This window comes from Mesoplodon mirus (assembly GCF_964341445.2).
Source record: "Mesoplodon mirus genome assembly, chromosome: 2".
Classification (NCBI taxonomy): domain Eukaryota; kingdom Metazoa; phylum Chordata; class Mammalia; order Artiodactyla; family Ziphiidae; genus Mesoplodon; species Mesoplodon mirus.
Window position 1 is genome coordinate 41,999,355 of NC_138977.1, and position 19,557 is coordinate 42,018,911.

Consider the following 19,557-nt stretch of genomic DNA (forward strand, 5'->3'; position numbering starts at 1 on the left):
TCGTGAGTCTTAGCTTTCAACCATTCCTTGGATTCTAGTATACTCCTATATCTGCTTAAATGTGTGAGATTTGTTTTTGTGGCTTGCAAACAACAGAAATCCTCTGGTAACTCAGACACTAATAGGTGTTTGATGGTGAAAATGGAGAGGTGTTGACCAGTGGACAATTTGTGTGGGAACTTAAACACACTTACAGAGCTGTCTTTATTTTGGAACTTCCCAGAGTCAAAAAAAAAATGTCACATTGTGAGTCTCTAGGAGAAAGCTGTGGTGTGCAATTTCTCAGCCTTATTCAACCACAGAAAATTTTATTTTTTGGAAGATACTTTAAAAAGACTAGTGTGCTACAGAACACAGAATTGGGAAATATTTCCCTAGTGGTATTCCCAATAAACGAGCATGGTCATCCTCATGACTTCATATGGTTCTGGAAAGTCTTGGCCAATTCATAGAATACCTGTAACAATCTATTGGTAGCTGTAATGAGGAGGAAATCCATCCATAAGAGCAGCAGCATCAGCAACAAAAATAAAAGTGTAAGATCCCTCAGATTTCTTTTTAATCCAAGTTGGTGAATTTCTTGAGGGAAGCACTTATTCACTATTGTGCCCCTGGAAGAGTATGTGGCTCACAAGAAACAAACAAATGAGTAAGTAGTGTGTCCTCTATAATTAAATAAGTAGATATTTCTTTTTAATTTCCTTGAGATTAATATAGTTTCTGGTTATTGTCGATTGTTTAAATCATATTATTCTGGAAAATACAATAACATTTGAGGCAGTTGGTCATAGATCAGGCAGGTTTAATTGTATAATTTCTTATCTTAGAAAGCTGTGTTATAAAGCAGGAATCATACAAAAAGAATCTTCATGCAGTCACATTGTCACTGCTGCTTTTCTTGCTTTTGTCACCACCAGTGAAAAGAGGAAGAATGAATTGCTACTCCAATGACTGAGTACCTTAGCATCCCAGACTTCTCCCTTTTCTCTCTCCTACACTCTGTCTCTACTCCATTGAACTGGATGCACTGTTTTGTCACAGAATTACCTGCTTTTTGAAGATTCTTATTCATTCACAAAATTGTTATAGTTGTATTAAGGAGAACATAAATCTGCCCAGCCTGACCGTTCTAGATTTTAGTGGAGCTTGGCTCCCGACTGATGCTGAGTCAAGTTTCCCTTCTCTGAGAAAAAAAGAGAAGGACTTGGTGATAAAAGAGAAGAGGGAAGGGAGGGAAGAAAAGAGGGAGGAAGAGAGAGAGGAAGAGGGAGAGGGAGGGAAAGGGGGAGAGGAAGAGAGAGAAGTGTGTCTGGAGAAACAGAGAGGCTGTTTTGTTGGAAGAGAATAATGATGCACAGAGAAAAATACAGTAATGAGATAGAGCGGGACGTCTGATAGTGTTCAAGTGTTTGATTATGATTGTTCCTGGGATGCAGACATATTCCTTTCTTTAGTTCTTGGAGACCCCTCAGTGTTTTTATAATAAAGCTTCAAACTGGATAACCATCACTTGCAACTAGAGTCTTGGACAATGCGCTTAAACTATCACTTGGAGAAAATTACACTTACCTAGCAAGGTTATTCTGTTCATCTGAGGGAGTCTATAAATAGATTAGAAAAACAGCAAGGAGAAATCATAGATGTTTTGCATTTTGAAGGGACCTTCAAGAGCCAAAGTCTGGAGAGATAAAGTGATTTGGCCAATTACCAACATCAGCTTGCCAAACAGTCTGGTTCTTAATGCTCTTTACTTTGTACTGCATTGCTCGATTTCTGGTTTCATTTCCTTTCTGTTGGCTAGCTCATTCTTTGGTCCTGTGTCTTTGGCCTGCTGTTCTGCTGATTCTCACATTCATTTCACATATTCCATTTCCTTGGCCCTGCATCCAACCATTAACTTCAAGTTAAAATTACTTTCTTCGTGTACCCTGGACTCAGGCACAACAGCTTTCTAATTGCTCTCTCTTCTTTACTGGGTAAAATTCAACCTAATGAGCTTCCATAAAAGGAATTTACAATTTCTAATAGTTGCATTAGTTTGACCTCAGTACTGTGACCACAGAGCAACGTAAGATGTGAGAGATAAGCTCAACAAAATGGGATGTTATTTAAACATTATTAGGAACTGTGGCTCTGTTGACAGAAAGAATATGAAAAAAAAATCAGAAATAGAATGAAACTTTGAATATCAGTCAACCTGGGTGGGTGCTGCAAACTTAAATCAGGCTATAAAACTAGGCAATATGACATATGAATCCAAGGCCATTCACATTTAAAAGACATGAACCTCAGAAGGAACCCTCAGAAGTCTAGACTTGGCTTAGCATTGAACGAGAGGTTCTAATCATGAGAATGTCCTGGGTATTTGTAGTCCACAACCCATGCTATGGGCCAAATTGTGCCCCAATTCATAGCTAAAGCTCCACCCTGCCCCCCCCACCACTGGTACCTCAGAATGTGATTGTACTTTGAGAAAGGGTGTTTAAAGAGATAGCTGAGTTAAAATGATTTCATTATGGTGGATTCTAATCCAATCTGACTGTTGTTCTCACAAGAATACGAAATTTTGACACATGGAGAGACACCAGGGATGCCTGCACAGAGGAAAGACCATGCAAAGAACAACAAGAAGCATGTCATCTGCAAGCCAAGGAGAGAGGCCTCAGAAGAAACCAAACTTGTTGATAACTTGATCTTGGACTTACAGTCTCCAGAATTGTCAGAACGTAAATTTCTATTGTTTAAGCCACCCAGTCTGTGGTATTTTGTTATGGCAGCCCTAGCAAACAAAAACATCCCATAACCCAACTCAAATCTCTGTTCAGTATTTACTATCATTAAATTCAGTTCAGAAGGTAAAGTAAAAATTACTTGTGATGACATAATTAATTTTTGTGTCTTAAACCATGGGACTAAATATAGGAATAATCTGTAAATATACAAAGTATTTTAAATATTTGAAATACCTACACTTAAAAATATTTAAAATAGTTAAAACATTTAAGAAACACTGGCATAGTAGAGGATAGAGTATTTAATAGGTAAGCATTATTTTTCCAGTTTAAAATGTATACAAAACAGAAACAGACTCATAGACATAGAAAACAAATTCAGTAAGTCCCCTACACACGAACAAGTTCCGTTCCGAGAGTGCGTTTTTAAGTCCAACAAAGTTAGTCTAGGTACCCAACCAACACAACTGGTTATATAGTACTGTACTGTAATAGGTTTACAATACTTTTCATACAAATAATACATAAAAAACAAACAAACAAACACAAAAAATAAAGAAAACATTTTTAATCTCACAGTACAGTACCTTGAAAAGTACAGTAGTACAGTACAACAGCTGGCATTCAGGGGCTGGCATCGAGTGAACAGTCAAGAAGAGTTACTGACTGGAGGAGGGAGAGGAGGTGGGGGATGGTAGAGCTGAAGGATCGTCAGCAATAGGAGACGGAGGTCAAGCTGCAATTTCACTCATGCCTGATGTTGATGGCACAGGTTCTGGTTCCTTGCTGGATTCTATTCTTTCTACTCTCTTGAAAAAATGACCCAGTGATGTCTGGATAGTAGCTCTTTTTTTCTCATCATAGATGACATGGTAGCACTGGATTGCATTCTGAACCTTGCAGAAGGTTACATTGCTTCAACCTTTGTGTACCATTCTACTTTCGGGTCCTGTGCCTCAAAAACTAACAGTGCCTCCTCAAATGAAGAAAATCCCCCGGTCATTTGTTGTGTCGTGAATCTCCTCAGTTCTTCAGTTACTTCTTCCTCTTGTCTCTCTTCCTCCTTGCTATGCACAGCAAGTTCCATTGTTATTGCTTGGCGTTTCTTAGCAGTACCAGCTACATCACCGCTGCTTTTATGCTTGCTTCTGGACATCCTGGGCTTGAAATAAAGATACTGTACTACTGTACTCTATACAGCTCTGTACAGTAAAAGTACACAAAAGCACAACCACTTGTAGAGGATGCACACATATGACAATGTACACCAGACACGTGAACTAACTTACGTGATTGGAGATGTGAACGTACTTTCACATCTTTGAAAGTTTGAAACTTGAAGGTTCGTATGTAGGGGACTTACTGTTTATGGTTACAAAGAGGAAAGGAACGTGGAGGGGAGGGATAAATTAGGAGTATGGGATTAACATATGCAAACTACTATACATGAAATAGATCAGCAATAGGATTTACTGTATAGCACAGGGAATTATATTCAATATATTGTAATAACCTATAATGGGAAAATAATATGAAAAGTATATATAACTGAATCACTTTGCTGTACACCTGAAACTAATGCAACATTGCAAATCAACTATACTTCAATAAAAAAAAAGAAAAAAATATCTAAATTAGATCAGCTGAGAGGCAGCTCCTAGAAAAAAGGGATTAAGAGAAATTTAAATCTTGATAGAAGTTACTTTTATTTAAAAACAAAATAAAATGTGATATTTGAATAGTTAATTCAGACTATTTTAAATTGAAATTTTATAAATTTGTGAACTATATTGAAACTTTATTGAACTATATTGAAACATGAATCATTACAATTTTAATTTATTAAATTTATGACAGCTATTTAAATGTGTATGAAAGTTTATTTGTTACTTGGAAATTTGAAATCATTACAAAATTGAATGTAATGAAGTTCATAAATAAAAGTTAAAATGTTTAAAGGAATTTAGTTAACTGAACTATAGAAGAAATAAAAATGATTGCTAAAATTTCATCAAATCTATAGATAGAACAAACTAATTTGTATACATACTTAAAATATAAGTAGAGTTTTGAATTGATAAATATAATAAATCAAATATTTATTTTATTTCAAAAACAATCTCAGACTTACAGAAAAACTGCAAGTACAGCACAAATAATTTTTCCCCATAAAATTTTATAAATAATTTGCTGACATGATGCCCTTTGACTCCCAAATGCTTTAGTGTAATTTCCTACAATCAAGGACATTTTCTAATTTAACCACAATATAATCATCAAAATCAGGACATAAACAGTTTTATATTACTTCCATCTAATCTTCAGAAATCATTCAATTTTCACCAGTTGTCCCCAAATTCCCTTTATACGGTACGGATGAAACTCAGAGTCTTGTGTTGCATTTGATTATCATGTCTCTCTAGTCTCACTCAATCTGGGACAATTTCTCAGTCTTCTACTTTGATGATCTTGACACTTTTGAAGATGTCAAGCCAGTTATTTTGTTTAATGTCCTTGGATTTGGGTTTGTCTGTGTTTTCTCTTGATTAGATTCAGGTTATGCAACTTTGGCAGGATTATTACAAAAGGGATGCTGAGTTCCTCTGTTGCATCCTATTCAGTGGGGAACAAATTCAGTTCACCCCATTACTAATCATATTCTCTTTGATCACTTATGAAAGGGTGTCTTTCAGGTTTTCCCATTGTTCCCTCTGTAATTAATAAGTATTTTATGTGAGATACTATGTAAATATCCCATTCCTCATCAATTACTCATTTACATAGATCAGTATAGACTCATGGTTTCCTATTTTATGCCTGTTGTTATCACTACTTATTTTGATGCTCAAACTGTCCCAGATTTGGTCAGTGGGAATACTTTCAAGGTGGATTCTGTGTCCTTCTGATAAGTCCCCTTTATTTTTCCAGAACTGCTTTTCTTTCTGGCACAGAAAGAGATTCCAGACTCTTTTATTTTACCTGCCTCAGCCCTGGAATCAGTCATTTTTATAAGGATCCCTTCTTCCCTTTGGCAGAAAATGTTGTTGAGAAACTAAGATCTGGGTGCTAGGTGTGCTCACTGATATAGGGTGCTGCTGCTCCAAGGCCCTCTCAGTGGATGGAGCATTGGAATATGCAGACATACACACATTAACATATATTCTGTACCTGTTGTATATATTGAAAATGATGAGATCACACCAGTATATCCAATTCTAATTTAACACCACTCTACTCACCTAGATTGAGATCTGACACCTCGTGCCAGACCATCACCTCCACCATGAATACAGCCTTGTCACCCCATTGTAACTGGGAAATTCCTGCTCCGGGTTCTCCCACCCCCATACCTACACTGAGCAGACTTCTACCTTGCTTGTCTCCACCTAATTGCTTTAGAACTGGATTGTTTAGAAAGGGAAGAAAGACAATGGAAAGGAGAAGAGGAAGAGCCAAATATTAATCTTAAATCACAAATGCCCTCTGAACATCTTTTCTGCATAAAAGCCACCTGCAGGGGCATATTAGGAAAACGTGTTCTTCAGTCTTCTGAGGTCCTCATTTCTCTAAAATCTTCTGGTTTCCTTTAGATTTCATTTTCTCAGCTTTATTGTCATGGGGTTCATACTGTCCAGGTACATAAACATATCAAACACTTCAATCATTTTATAAATCATCTCATGGGATATTTCAGATTATATTTACTCTTGTAGTGCTACTAAAAACCTTGTATTTATATTTCCTTATGCCTGTCTTCCAGTGATTTCGGGAGATAGCACTGTCATGTGGTATGAGGCTTGGCCTGCTATACTTGGCAATAGTAGGACCCAGAACATTTTTGGAACATTTGGAAATGTGGAAAATCTGAGGTACAAAAGAAGTCACTAATTACTATATCTTTGAAGTAGCAACAAGATTTTCTCCCATGAACTATTGCAGTTAGCTTCAGTGTTTAGGGGAAAAAAATTTAGAAAAACCTCAAATCAGATTAAGAAGTTATTTGTACCACAATACAGATAGTCAAGATCATGATTTTCTTTCTAATTTCTTTATCAACTTTTATTATTCTGATTTGCCTTATAGCTACAGGACTCATTTATTATTCTAATTTGCTTCTGGTTACAGGAATCATTTAAATTTAGCAAACCATTAGGAAACCATCTAACATGTTGGTAGTTAAGTCTTTCTTCCGGAAACGTGGTCAAAAATGACAGCTTGTATGTAGAGCTCTGTCTGTATAGGGGTTCTAGTAGAGTTGTCACCTGGTTGAGCCTAAAATATATAAATCATATCGTTAATCAGTCGAGTCCATGCAAATAATTAGCATTAAATGAATTTTCTTCATGCTTCAATGTTGTAGCAAACAGAATTAAGAAGGCTGTGGCCATGGAAATATGTTTGTGATTCCCCCCAGATTATTTTTCTCAGGAGCGGTAATAATTCCAATCAGGAGCTTTGAGGCCCTGCGTTGTGACATTACTGAAAATATCTAGGATCAAAGCAGTGTTCCCCAGGTTCATGCTTGTCTAGATTCTGCTGAACCCCATGGGTCACTAACTCTGTAAAGTTCCCAGGGAAAGGTAAACACATGTGATTGCAGGGTAATAAGTCAAAAAGAACACTATCTTGATTTCAAGTTTGTCAAATAAAAATGTCTCAAGTTTGGAATTGGTTCAGACTAGTGGAACTAACTACCTGTCCCTGGTGGGTTTCGTAAAAAACTTCTTATCAGTTTAAAAACTATTTTATCTACTTTTTTTTCCCCTTTGTATTGTAATCTGTGAAAAAAGGTTTGGTCCTTTTGCCTTTATTCACGATAGTCTGTCATGCTTACAGGCTCCTAGGGAACACCTATGGGGGCAAGCGTTCACTAATGTGATACTGGTAAGAGAAAACAGTTGCTAAACAAGTCAGACAATATCTACAATTGCAAAATATTAGTCATTGGGCCTTTTCTATATTTGAAGTACAAAAGAATGATGTTACTCGCTCTCTCTCCTTCTCTTGTAGAAAGAGATGATAAGAAATTTAGATCTGGGACTAGAGAGAAGCTTTGATATTGCCTTTTCCCCATAGTATTCATTTTCTTACACTAGTGAGAAATAATATATTTGACCCATCTTTGGTTAAATAGAGTTTGTAAAATTGTAAAGATTTTGAAATGGGTAAAACAAAAAGAGTGGGTGTCTCGAGTGGCTTACCCGTCCACGTTTTTGTGCCATTTTACAAATATTTAAGTTGGAGAAAACTGATAATAATGCAATATATTCTGGTCTACAAAGATGCAAATTAATTGTGCCCAGTGGCATGCAATTGATTATTGCCCTGTATTGGGACCTGTTTTGTACCAATTTGTAAATTAATTTTATTTAACTTTGTTGATCCTCTGTTACTTTACATATCTTCCTTTTTGCTATTTTTGCATTTTGTTTGTGTTTTTGGAACTTTTACAATGAATAATTATTCCCCCACCCACATTATTCCCACATTTATTATTCCCACATTATTATTCCCACATTCCCCCAATGTTGTCACCCATTGGTGACAACAATGATTTGAAATTTGATTTTATGTCTTAACCTTAGTGATCTCTGTAAATAGATTAATAGATCACCGAGATTTATTCTTTCTTGAGGGAGAAATAACAGAGAATCTGATTTGTTAGCACTTTTTATTTATTTGTTTACTTGTCTATTTTGAAGAAATTAAGAATCCCATGCACATCAGGAAAGAGGACAACTCTTTGATATATGGACTGGTAAATTCTTTGCGTTTACTTTTGAACTGTGGCTAATGTTTAGATTTGAAGCTATAAGTTCCCTACATGTCTGTGTGTATATATGCTTAGAATTCAGAAAGGCCTTTGTATCTTTATGTGTGAGTATATAATATTTTCCTATCTCTGGAGGAATTCATAAATTGGATTTAAAAGTCTCCTAAATTAAAGAAACTCTGTTCTGATTGGCCTATAGAGTTCTTATACAAATAAGTTCTTATGTAAGTCAAATATTTATAAACTTCCAGGAAAATATGGAAATTAAAGTTTGGATACTTTAAATGTGCTATCCTTAAAAAGTTATTCTCACAGAAATGTTTAAACAACTTAAGGTCATATAATTGAGATAAATATTTGGTAAATCAGACTACTGTAATAATTTTGGTTTAATGCAAACAGCTTGTCCTCTGATTTATCAATGTTAGGTATAACATAAGCATATACATTTTATTCTACTGTACTTGGGTTTACTTTTTTTAAACTTATTGAGATATACTGGTCAAATAAGTTAACGTTACTCCAACACAATCTTTAAGATAATGAGAAATGTAAGTCTGTATTCAACCAACTCAAATCATTATTCTGACAACTTTATGTCAACAGTAATTTTGTTTATTGTGTCAGCTTGAATATAATTCCCCAGATCTTTAAGTAACATAAAAACTTAGATGGCTATTAGGTTGAATTACATAATGAATATTCATATGATATCCAGATAGTTTCTAATTATGATAGAATACTGAAAATTTGATGCCTAATTATTAGGCATAATTTTAAGTTTATATACTTTGCTTATAACCAATGGAAAGTTCCTATCTTGGGTCATGTTAATGAACTGTTCATTTTGTCTCTTTAAAAAGATCTGTGGGTGGCTGTACAAAGATGTAATATAAATTTTGCTTGTCTGTTAAAATGCTTTTGGGAGAGAGACAGTACTTAGTTATCTACCTCTAGTTTTCCCTATGAAATAGAAGTTACTTTGGTTAAAAATCACAATTAATATGAATGGTTGAGACTACATCATAAGCAATAGGGACAGACTAATAACACTCTCTTTGCTTTTGTGTTTCAGAGAGAAAGTAGTTATATCCTATAGTGGAGGCTTTATAACAGTATATAGTAGTAATTAGACATATCTATATAAACATATAACAAATTTACATATAACATACATTTATATATTTATAATTTATATATTTATAAATATAATTTATATAATTTTTATATATTTATAATTTATATATGTTTATATATATATAATCACTATTATAGAAACTCCCCTCGTGGCTCAGTGGATAAGAATCTGCCTGCCAATGCAGGGGACACGGGTTCGATCCTTGGTCCAGGAAGATCCCATATGCCGTGGAACAACTAAGCCCGTACACTACAACTACTGAGCCTGTGCTCTAGAGCCCGCAAGCCACAACTACTGAAGCCTGTGATCCTAGAGCCTGTGCTCTGCAACAAGAGAAGCCACCACAAGGAGAAGCCCGCGCACGGCAATGAAGAGTAGCCCCTGTTCGACGCAATTAGAAAAAGGCCAGGTGCAGCAACGAAGACCCAATGCAGCCAAAAATAAATAAAATTAAATCTTAAAAAAAAAATCACTGCTATACATTGTTATAATTATACACAATATATATTAAACATAACTATATAATGTATATATAGTAGTGCTTTTCAGGCTTTTATTTTTCTCTCTTTTGTTCTATCTCAGAACCTCTGTAAAATCTTGGGACTTACTGAAGACCACAAAGAACTTTTATGTGGATTATAACTGTCAATATTTACCATACTAGAAGTGGAAATTGAGCAAATTTAAAATACTGATTCATTTGATCATAGCTATGATGAATATAATTGAAATGTTAACAGAAATAACATCTTACTATTAATATAGAAATTATTTTGAGTTCATGGATCTCCTGAGAATTGCTGTGATATGAAAAAGCAAAATGAAGGACAAAATTCGGAAGTAAATTTTCCTTTCCTTGGTTTATAGTACTTGAGTCTGAATAGAAGTGATGAAATGTGCTAAATTTTAGTTAAGTTTGACCTGTCTTGATGGACTTGATTACTGGCTAATTCCTTTGCCTACTATATGAAAGTCTTTTTTTTTCTTTTTTTTTTTTTTAAAACCTTCTGTGTATTCTGTCTAGGTAGCAAATTGTGTCTTACAAGAATAATTTTCTGTGCTTTATGATGAATTTATTACATCCTTGATTGTTTAAGAAAAAGAAAAAATAAGAAACAAATAAAAGAAAGCAAAGAACAAAAATTCCTCACTTATAAAGAGCTAAGGTTCTTTACAATCATGTTAATGTAATCTTTATTTTTAAACGTTTTGTTGTCTTAAATGTTTAATTAGTTAACTCAGTATTATTTTTTTTGTAGCACCCTGATCCTATCTTGATCAAGTGTCCAAATATCTTCTGATAATTTTTTTTCCTGATTTTTGACTTTCCATAATTGGATCCTAAGTATAGAAAAAATTAAGACCTTCCAGATATATTTTACACCAGAAACTATATTTGCGATTTTCCAGAGGGCCGCTGGAAAAATCACAAAGATTTATTTTTTCACCTTTGAAAAGAAGCGCCAGAAAGAATTAGATTTTTCTGTAGAATTCTGCGGGAAGAGTTTAAATCAGAAGAGGTGCTCAGCCTTGCCGAGGTTAGATTTGTATAGGTATAATGTTATTAACATAAATATTTCAGATATTTTGTGTGCTTTTTGGGAAGTCCCTGGAGTTATGTCATTGCTCTTGCTGTCTTATAATATGGCTTTACCCTCAGGGAAAACACTGATTGCAACTCTTAGGAATATTTCCATCAGGTTTTGCTATATTTAGCAGAGTTCTGGTGGTACTGAGTCTGATGATATTAGACAACAGTAGTATAATGTTATCTGTCATAATTTCAGCTCTTGTTTTTAATGATACAAATGTTTAGGTCCTACTGCAGACTTACTGAAACTCTTACTTGATGTTACTGGTATAAATAATTATATCTCAGGATTATTTTATGTCATATCTCAATAGTTCTTCCTCTATAAAATTATTTTCATCCATTTTTCTGAATCAAATACAGCACTCACAAACTTCGTTTAAAATAAATTTAAGCATTATCCTTAGATGGTTTGTCATTTTTTTGGGGGGGGGGCAGGGAATGGCTTTATCATCTTTGTTTTGCATGCCACAGAAAGCACTAACCATTTTGTTTTCTGCATTATTCTTATTATGAACGCTCATCAGACCGTTCACATTTGAAAATTATTAGTAATAAATCACTCAACCATTTTAAGTCCCTATCACCTACAGATGGTATTGTTTTACTCTGATGCTTCCTTGAAGTCTCTCTTTTTTTTTTTTTTTTTTTTTGTGGTACGCGGACCTCTCACTGTTGTGGCCTCTCCCGTAGCGGAGCACAGGCTCCGGATGCGCAGGCTCAGCGGCCATGGCTCACGGGCACAGCTGCTCTGAGGCATGTGGGATCTTCCCGGACTGGGGCACGAACCCGTGTCCCCTGCATCGGCCGGCGGACTCTCAACCACTGCGCCACCAGGGAAGCCCTGAAGTCTCTCTTATAGTTACAGGTGAGAATCTGTCTTCAACTAAGAAAAAAAGTGTCAGAATATTGTAGAAAAGAACTATACCAGGTACTTCAATTATTGACACTTCAAAGCTGAGCTGACATAGATTAGACAACTTCCAAACTGCACCGCCGATGGACTGAGTCAGGATTTCCAGGTCCTGTTATGACCAAACGAGAGGACTGCATAGGACAGCTAACCAAAGATCCAGTGGAACAGGAATCAATTATAATAAGACTGAATGAACTAATAAGAGAAATTATACTGTGGCTATTTGTCTGGAATATTCTTGATATTCTTTTAAGGTTCTATTCTCAGATATATAAGAACTACCCTATCTCTCTCTTGTTAAGCAATATGTAACCCATTGCAATTTAGTAAAGTCTGCTTTTGTAAACTGAAGTGAAACATTTTTTTTTTTTTTTTTGTGCGGTATGCGGGCCTCTCACTGTTGTGGCCTTTCCCGTTGCGGAGCACAGGCTCCGGACACGCAGGCCCAGCGGCCATGGCTCACGGGCCCAGCCGCTCTGCGGCATGTGGGATCTTCCCGGACTGGGGCACGAACCCGTGTCCCCTGCATCGGCAGGCGGACTCTCAACCACTGCGCCACCAGGGAAGCCCTTTTTTTTTTTTTTTTTTTTTTTTTTTTTGAAGTGAAACATTTTTAACTGATACTTGATTCCCACTTCTCTTCCAGGATTCAGAAATTTATATTAAGTCTCCTGACTTTCCATGGCCATTTAGCTATTTGCATAGGTTCAATAATGCTCTGTCATCTATAATTGTACATAATATAATTGTACAAACTATAAAATCAGGGCCTTGCCTAGAATGTCATACTTGAAAATAATGCTTATTTAATCAGGTAGAAACAGCCACTCTTCAGGGATTAAGTTTGACTTTACTTATGGAAGCAATGCCTACGAAGCTCTGGCCTATTTATTGGATTAAAAAGTCCAAGAATATTATATATTCTGTGTAACTAACTTGAGCATTCCTTGGGCTTGGTTTCCTAGCCTCAGATCAACAAATAATAGAGGTTTTTAAAAATCCAATTTGAGAGTTCTTATGAAAATTTCCAAGCACAGTTTAATTTAGTATTTGTTCAAAATTTTATGGATTTAGGGTTTACATGGGCAACTTAAGGTGTCCAATGTGGTAAAATAAAAATTTTACTTCACCTATGTAAAAAATCAGTCAACTCTAATGAGACCAGCTTTATTTTATAAGAATAATCTTTCTTTGAAATTATTATGATAAAAAGAAGGGAGGAGACTGTCAGGGAAAATTGTGAGAGACTGAAAGGGCAAGAAACAAATGGTGACTATCTTGACTACTTACTAATTTAGCTTTTCTCATCTTTGATTGATATTACAACTCTGTAAGTGGTAGAAATCTGATAATAATGCAAACAATTCTTGTCTGTATAATGCAAAGCAGTTGTGTTTGATGGACTGCAACTAAGTTTTGCACTGATTTTGATAGACCAGTTTTGCATCTAGTTGTAAATTCATTTCAAAGTTTCTTTTTCCCTTTATATGTCTCTGCTCTGAATTCTTCTTGGAATCAATAGTAACATCTACCAGTTCCTCATTAATTAATGAGTTAAAAATCTTTGATACATGCTCATTTTATATCCTTAATGATAGATAACAAGAATGCTAGAAATAATATCACATATACAACAACAACAACAACAAACAAAGCAGGTCGTTGAGAAAATTCTGCACTTAGAAAACTCTGACTCCAAGTTCACAGCACTGTAAGGACTTGCTAAAAGACTTCTGCCTGTGCTTTCCTGGTGGCGCAGTGGTTGAGAGTCCGCCTGCCGATGCAGGGGACACGGGTTCGTGCCCCAGTCTGGGAGGATCCCACATGCCGCGGAGCGGCTGGGCCTGTGAGCCATGGCCGCTGAACCTGCACGTCCGGAGCCTGTGCTCCGCAACGGGAGAGGCCACAACAGTGAGAGGCCCGCGTACCACAAAAAAAAAAAAAAAAAGACTTCTGCCTGAAGTCACTACTAGGTCCCAGGAGAGATGGGGACTCCAAGACAAATATAAAATATGAGTAAAACAAGACACTGGGATAAGATCATTGGCTACAAATAACTGAAAAAGAATAATTGACCAAACAAAGTAAAAGGACTCTAAACTTACTCTACAAAATCTGAGAAAAGTTATAGATTTAAATGTATAAGGGAAACCATAAACGAATCTACAAGAAAATATCATTAAATACTTGCCCATTCTTAGTATGGGAATCTTTTTAAACATAGAAACATGGGAAGAAATCAGAAAGGGAAATCAATAGTTTGGACTATATAAAATTTAAAATTTGTATGCCAAAAATATTATAAATGTGAAAAGATAGATATCTAAATTGGAATGTGTCACAAAGAAATATGAAAGCCAAAGATTTTCTACATTTCATACTTTAAATTTAACGAAAAAAAACCCTACTAAAACGCCATAGAAAAGTGTGTAGAGGGCAATATACTAACATGCATGTGAAAGAAACGTTCATCCCTGATAATAATTGAAAATGAAAATCAAAGTGACCCTCAATTAATCTGAACTATAAAATTAACAAAGCTTCAAAAGTGTGCAAAATAAATAGAGCATGGTTTGGGGGCAGTCTTAAACAGTTCAGGTATAATTGTAAATTGATATGGGTTAACTGCCAAGTGATTTGACAATATCTCTCTAAAGCTTTACAATGTATGTATCTTTTGACAAAGCAATTTCGTTTTTAGGAATCCAACTTAAAGAAAAAATCAGAAACTTGGTTATAGAGAGTTGTTATTTAAACCTAGGGAGAAAAACAGAAGCCAACCTAAATGTCCATCAGTGGGAGATTCTTATATAAATGATGAGTACTTTATAGGGTAGAATATTGTTTTACAGCTTGCTTTTTCCATTTAATAGTGTAAATAAATATCTATCCATACTAACACATCAACTTCAATAAGTATAGCTTTAAGTCGTTTTTAAAACTGCTTCATACTATTTCACTGTGATGATGTATCATAATTTATTTAATCATTGCCCAGTCATGGACATATGGATTATATCCAGTTTTTAACTATTCCAATAAAAAAATGAAATTCTTTTAGAACTTTCATTTTTTTTCTAAGTTGATACACCACCAGGAAACAATATCTATTCACAGAGCACCTATTCAATAGCACATTAAACACGTTCTCTTATTTAATCAGCACAAAAACCATGTGTAAAATGGTTGTTTTTTACAGATTTAGCAGATGAGAAAACCGAGGTAGAGAAATGCTCCAAAAGGGTTAAGTAATTTGCCCTAATCACGAAGCGGATAAGATCTATTTAACTCCAACTCATTTTACCTATTGCCCTCTTAAACAGCTTTTCCCTGCCTGAGTCCTGGTGGTTATTCCCCACACTTTCCCACTTGTCCTGTTGTTCTTCTAGCCCCTTTCAATTGATCCCAGGCATTTTGGAGAGCCCTTAGGTCTTCAGTTCTCAAGTGGAATTCATTAAAAGACTTAAGCAGGTCTTGTGAATATCCTAAAATATTATTATATTACTCTGTGTGTGGCCCCATGTGTGCATTTTCTTTTCTGAGCAAATCCATAAAATGTATAAGATTGTTAAAATAACTTGTGTTTCCCAAAAGGTTAAGAACCTATTCTCTGGAGAGCAGCCTCATGTGCTTGTTAAGGCAGTGTTCTGGGTTACCAAGTTGGGGCTGCCATTTGTTTGTTTGTTTTAGTGTGTTTTTCACTCTTGCTTCAGCTATTTGAGGCTATGTGTATCACTGAGGCCACCAATACTTATGCTGAAGACATCCCAAGCAGCAGTAACCATTTCGAAGTTATCAACATGAGATTTTTCTCTCTTGCCAATGGACTTGATCACTATTCATGCTAGTGTGTTCCATTTTCCAATATATTTCAATATCCCTCAACCTGCTTTAGGATTTCAGTGACTCAGAAACTGTAAGCATCTGCTGAGGTGGTGAATCGTTAAGGAGCTGACTACGTGTTCAACTGTTGAGACCCAGAAGAAATCATGCTCTCTTTGAATTAGAAATGATCCATTAACTGTGGTATTGCATCAACAATGACTCCACACTTGATTCTGTGTTTCTGGTGCCTGCTTCTCTATCATTAGTTATCAGTCTTTGAAATCATGAAGGAAACAATTATTTTGTTCTTATTTAAACCTTTCATTTAGCCAAGAAACTAACCTTCCACTCTTTCCTTCCTTGTCCTGATTTGTGACAAAGTTTGCAAAAAAGTGAGCATGAATTAGGGCTAAGGCTCTCTTCCTCAAATTTCTCCATTCTCATTTCTGTTTTGGTCTGTTTTACCATTGGCATAATGTTTGATTAGGCTTTCTTAGTCGGAGGCTTAAAACAGCACTTTTCCTTTGTCATGTATGTTTTATTGAAATATGTACTTTTCTTTTCACAGCAGATATTCAACTTGGACGGTGAAGGGTTATCATTCATACTTTCATTACTAAGCATTGATATATATATATAATAATTTTAAATTATATATATATATTTTGTTTCTTTCTTCCAGCTCACCTTTTCTGTGCTACACCTTATATATGAGTTCATATATTGGACAATTAACAACAATGTGCTTATCTCTAGGGGTTGTTGCATAATACTGCATAAGAATTAAAATCAGTTTTCCAGGTTGAGAAGAGGTCATCACATTTAAGTTTTAGGAGTTTTAATTCATAAAAGCCAAGCTCTGTTGTGTAATTTTTAATGTATTCCTCAAGGCCATTGATTTTAGCAGTTAGTTGAGTAAATACTTAATTTATATGTGGTGGACTTCCAGTTCAGGTATACCAGGTGATTTCCCAGGGGAGAAAATGTTTAAAAGCTTCTTAGTATGTGGGTGTTTTAGGTGTATAATCAACCAAACATTCAGTAATTTGGGCAGCAAAACCAGAAAGTTGGCAAGGTCTCCGCTTTACTTAATAACTGTGACTGTGCCACAGTTAAAAAGCAACTTTTACAAGAGCCCTCTGAGGAAAATCCAGGAGCCAAAAAAGTGGTGCTGGTGATTCAGTAAGTATCCCCTGCCCCATTAATTCAAGTTTGCATGGAGTTGAGGGAATGCTGTTGCAGACTTTGAAGAAATCATAGCTTCTCTTAAACCTATTCTAGTCAATATGGGTTCTTTTTAAAACTATCCAATAGGAAATATACCTGGGCCCTGTAAAAAGACAGACTGTAAAACTGAGGACCTTCAGTGAGGGTGGAGCTTCAAGAGAATAAATTCAAACCATCTGCGGGAAGGATGTAGGAATGTTATGGGCCACCATTTTGAGAAGAGAAATTTCAGCCTGTGACAAGCCCAGATGAGTCTAACATAGTCAATGAACTGGGAGGCAGCATTAGGAGGCAATTAACACCTTTCCTACTAATAGTAGCAAGTGTTTGGTTAGGGGTTTGCGGAACAGAGGAGAGAGGAGCTGTGAGGAGGTATTGCTGGAATCGTCCTCTAAATTCAGCAAACAAACAAGCAAACCCCCCCAAAACGAAAACATATGTTTTCATTAGTAGAAGTTAATTTAATTTTAAACCTTGTTCACCTAGATATTGTTTTGCTCATAGAAAAAGAAAGTAAAATTTGGCTTTTTGATTTTTTGTGTCTTTTTGCATCTGTATCATATACAATAATGATTATACATTCATTTAAAAAAATAATAAAATACCAAGAACCTAACACAGCGCCATTGTCCTGGACACCTAGATTCAGCACTTCAAAGTTCAGCAAAGGACCCCCAGGGTTAACTCACCTACCAAGGACAGAGAAGCACCAGAGTCAATTACTCTGGCAATTTTCAACTCTTTAAAAATAGTATTAACTCTACATATGTTTCAAATGTCTAAGATCCTAAAATATTTTAAAGTTAACCTCAAAAGTTTCCAGGAAATTTTTGGCCCTCCTATTCATTTCTTTAACAAATATTTAATATTCAGTTTATTCATTCCACAGATGTTTACTAAGCACCTGCCATATGCTAGCACTAGAGACCAGAAAGGGTTTCTGCCCTACGTTTCAGTTTATGCTTTATAAGTCTCTGTCATGTATATTTCATATAAGCCTCTGGGCAAACCTACCTGACAAAATGATTCTTGATGAGGCCATGAGAGCAAGAATGAGTACCATCACCCTCATTCTATAATGATCCAAGTAAGGAAGGAAAAATAGCGGCGATTTATCAGTGGAAACATCTACTGCGGTCATTCATATTACTGTGGAGGTTATCCAGAAGCCTTTGGTGTATGGTTTGTACTTTGTAGTCAGTTTGTGCAGTTTCAGGAATGTGTAATTTAGACTACTTAAAATTAAGACTGTTGACTTAAAAGGTGTTTTAGAGGAATGAAGTTTGATTACTTTACTGACATATGGTAAGGTAAAACAATAGCTAATGATATATCACTATGAAAAGCAGTATATATCAAATCCAGCTAATCTTTAAGCTCACCTGAGGAGATATTTAAAAATACTCCTGGGCATATATCTGGAGAAAACCATAATTCAAAAAGACATATGCACCCCAATGTTCACTGCAGCACTATTTACAATAGTCAAGACATGGAAGCAACCTAAATATCCACTGGCTCATGAATGGATAAAGAAGATGTGATATATATATATATATATATATATATATATATATATATATACAATGGAATACTATTCAGCCATAAAAAATAATGAAATATTGCCATTTGCAGCAACATGGATGAACTTAGAGGTTATCATACTAAGTGAAATAAGTCAGACAGAAGACAAATATCATATGATATCACTTATATCTGGAATCTAAAAAAATGATACAAATGCACTTATTTGCAAAACAGAAATAGACTCACAGACATAGAAAACAAACCTATGGTTACCAAATGGGACAGGTAGGGTGGGGCATAAATAAGGAATTTGGGAGTAACATATACACACTACTACAAACAAAACAGAAACAACAAGGACCCACTGTATAACAAAGGGAACTATACTCAATGTTTTGTAATGACCTATATGGGAAAAGAATCTGAAAAAGAAAAAATATATATAAATGTAGAACTGAATCACTTTGCTATACACCTGAAACTAACACAACATTGTAAATCAACTATACTCTAATAAAATAAAATATTAAAAAAATACGAATTCCTGGGCCTTGCCACAGACTGATGCAGTTTCAACCTCTAGGGGGTGGAGCCTAGTGTTCTTCTGATTGGCTGGCATTAAGAGAGGGGAAGGGGAAATGTTATATTGAAGTGAAGGAAATTGCTACTAATCAAGCCAGGGTGGGCTGGATGTTGATGAAGAGCTCTTGTGATAACAGTTTGCATTCCAAAGTAGCACATTTTTATGTTTGAACAGTTGTAATTTTCAAAAAGAGGAGACTGGGTTGGGGAGCGCTTGCTGTATAGACAGGAGTATTGATATGTAAA

The 19,557-nt window shown here is 35.4% G+C and overlaps 1 protein-coding gene across 2 annotated transcripts in view; it reads right to left on the bottom strand.

Annotated features, from left to right (window-relative positions):
• Window positions 1-6,797: 6,797 nt before the first annotated feature.
• CFAP299 (cilia and flagella associated protein 299) overlaps window positions 6,798-19,557 on the bottom strand; it is a gene marked incomplete at its 5' end in the record, with an annotated part of 640,567 nt that continues 627,807 nt past the window's right edge. For both annotated transcript variants that reach the window (XM_082645145.1, XM_082645144.1), the window contains one exon: window positions 6,798-7,004. In XM_082645145.1, the coding sequence (XP_082501271.1) occupies window positions 6,909-7,004 (96 nt within the window). In that variant the 3' untranslated portion in view covers window positions 6,798-6,908. The remainder of the gene's footprint in view (window positions 7,005-19,557) is intronic.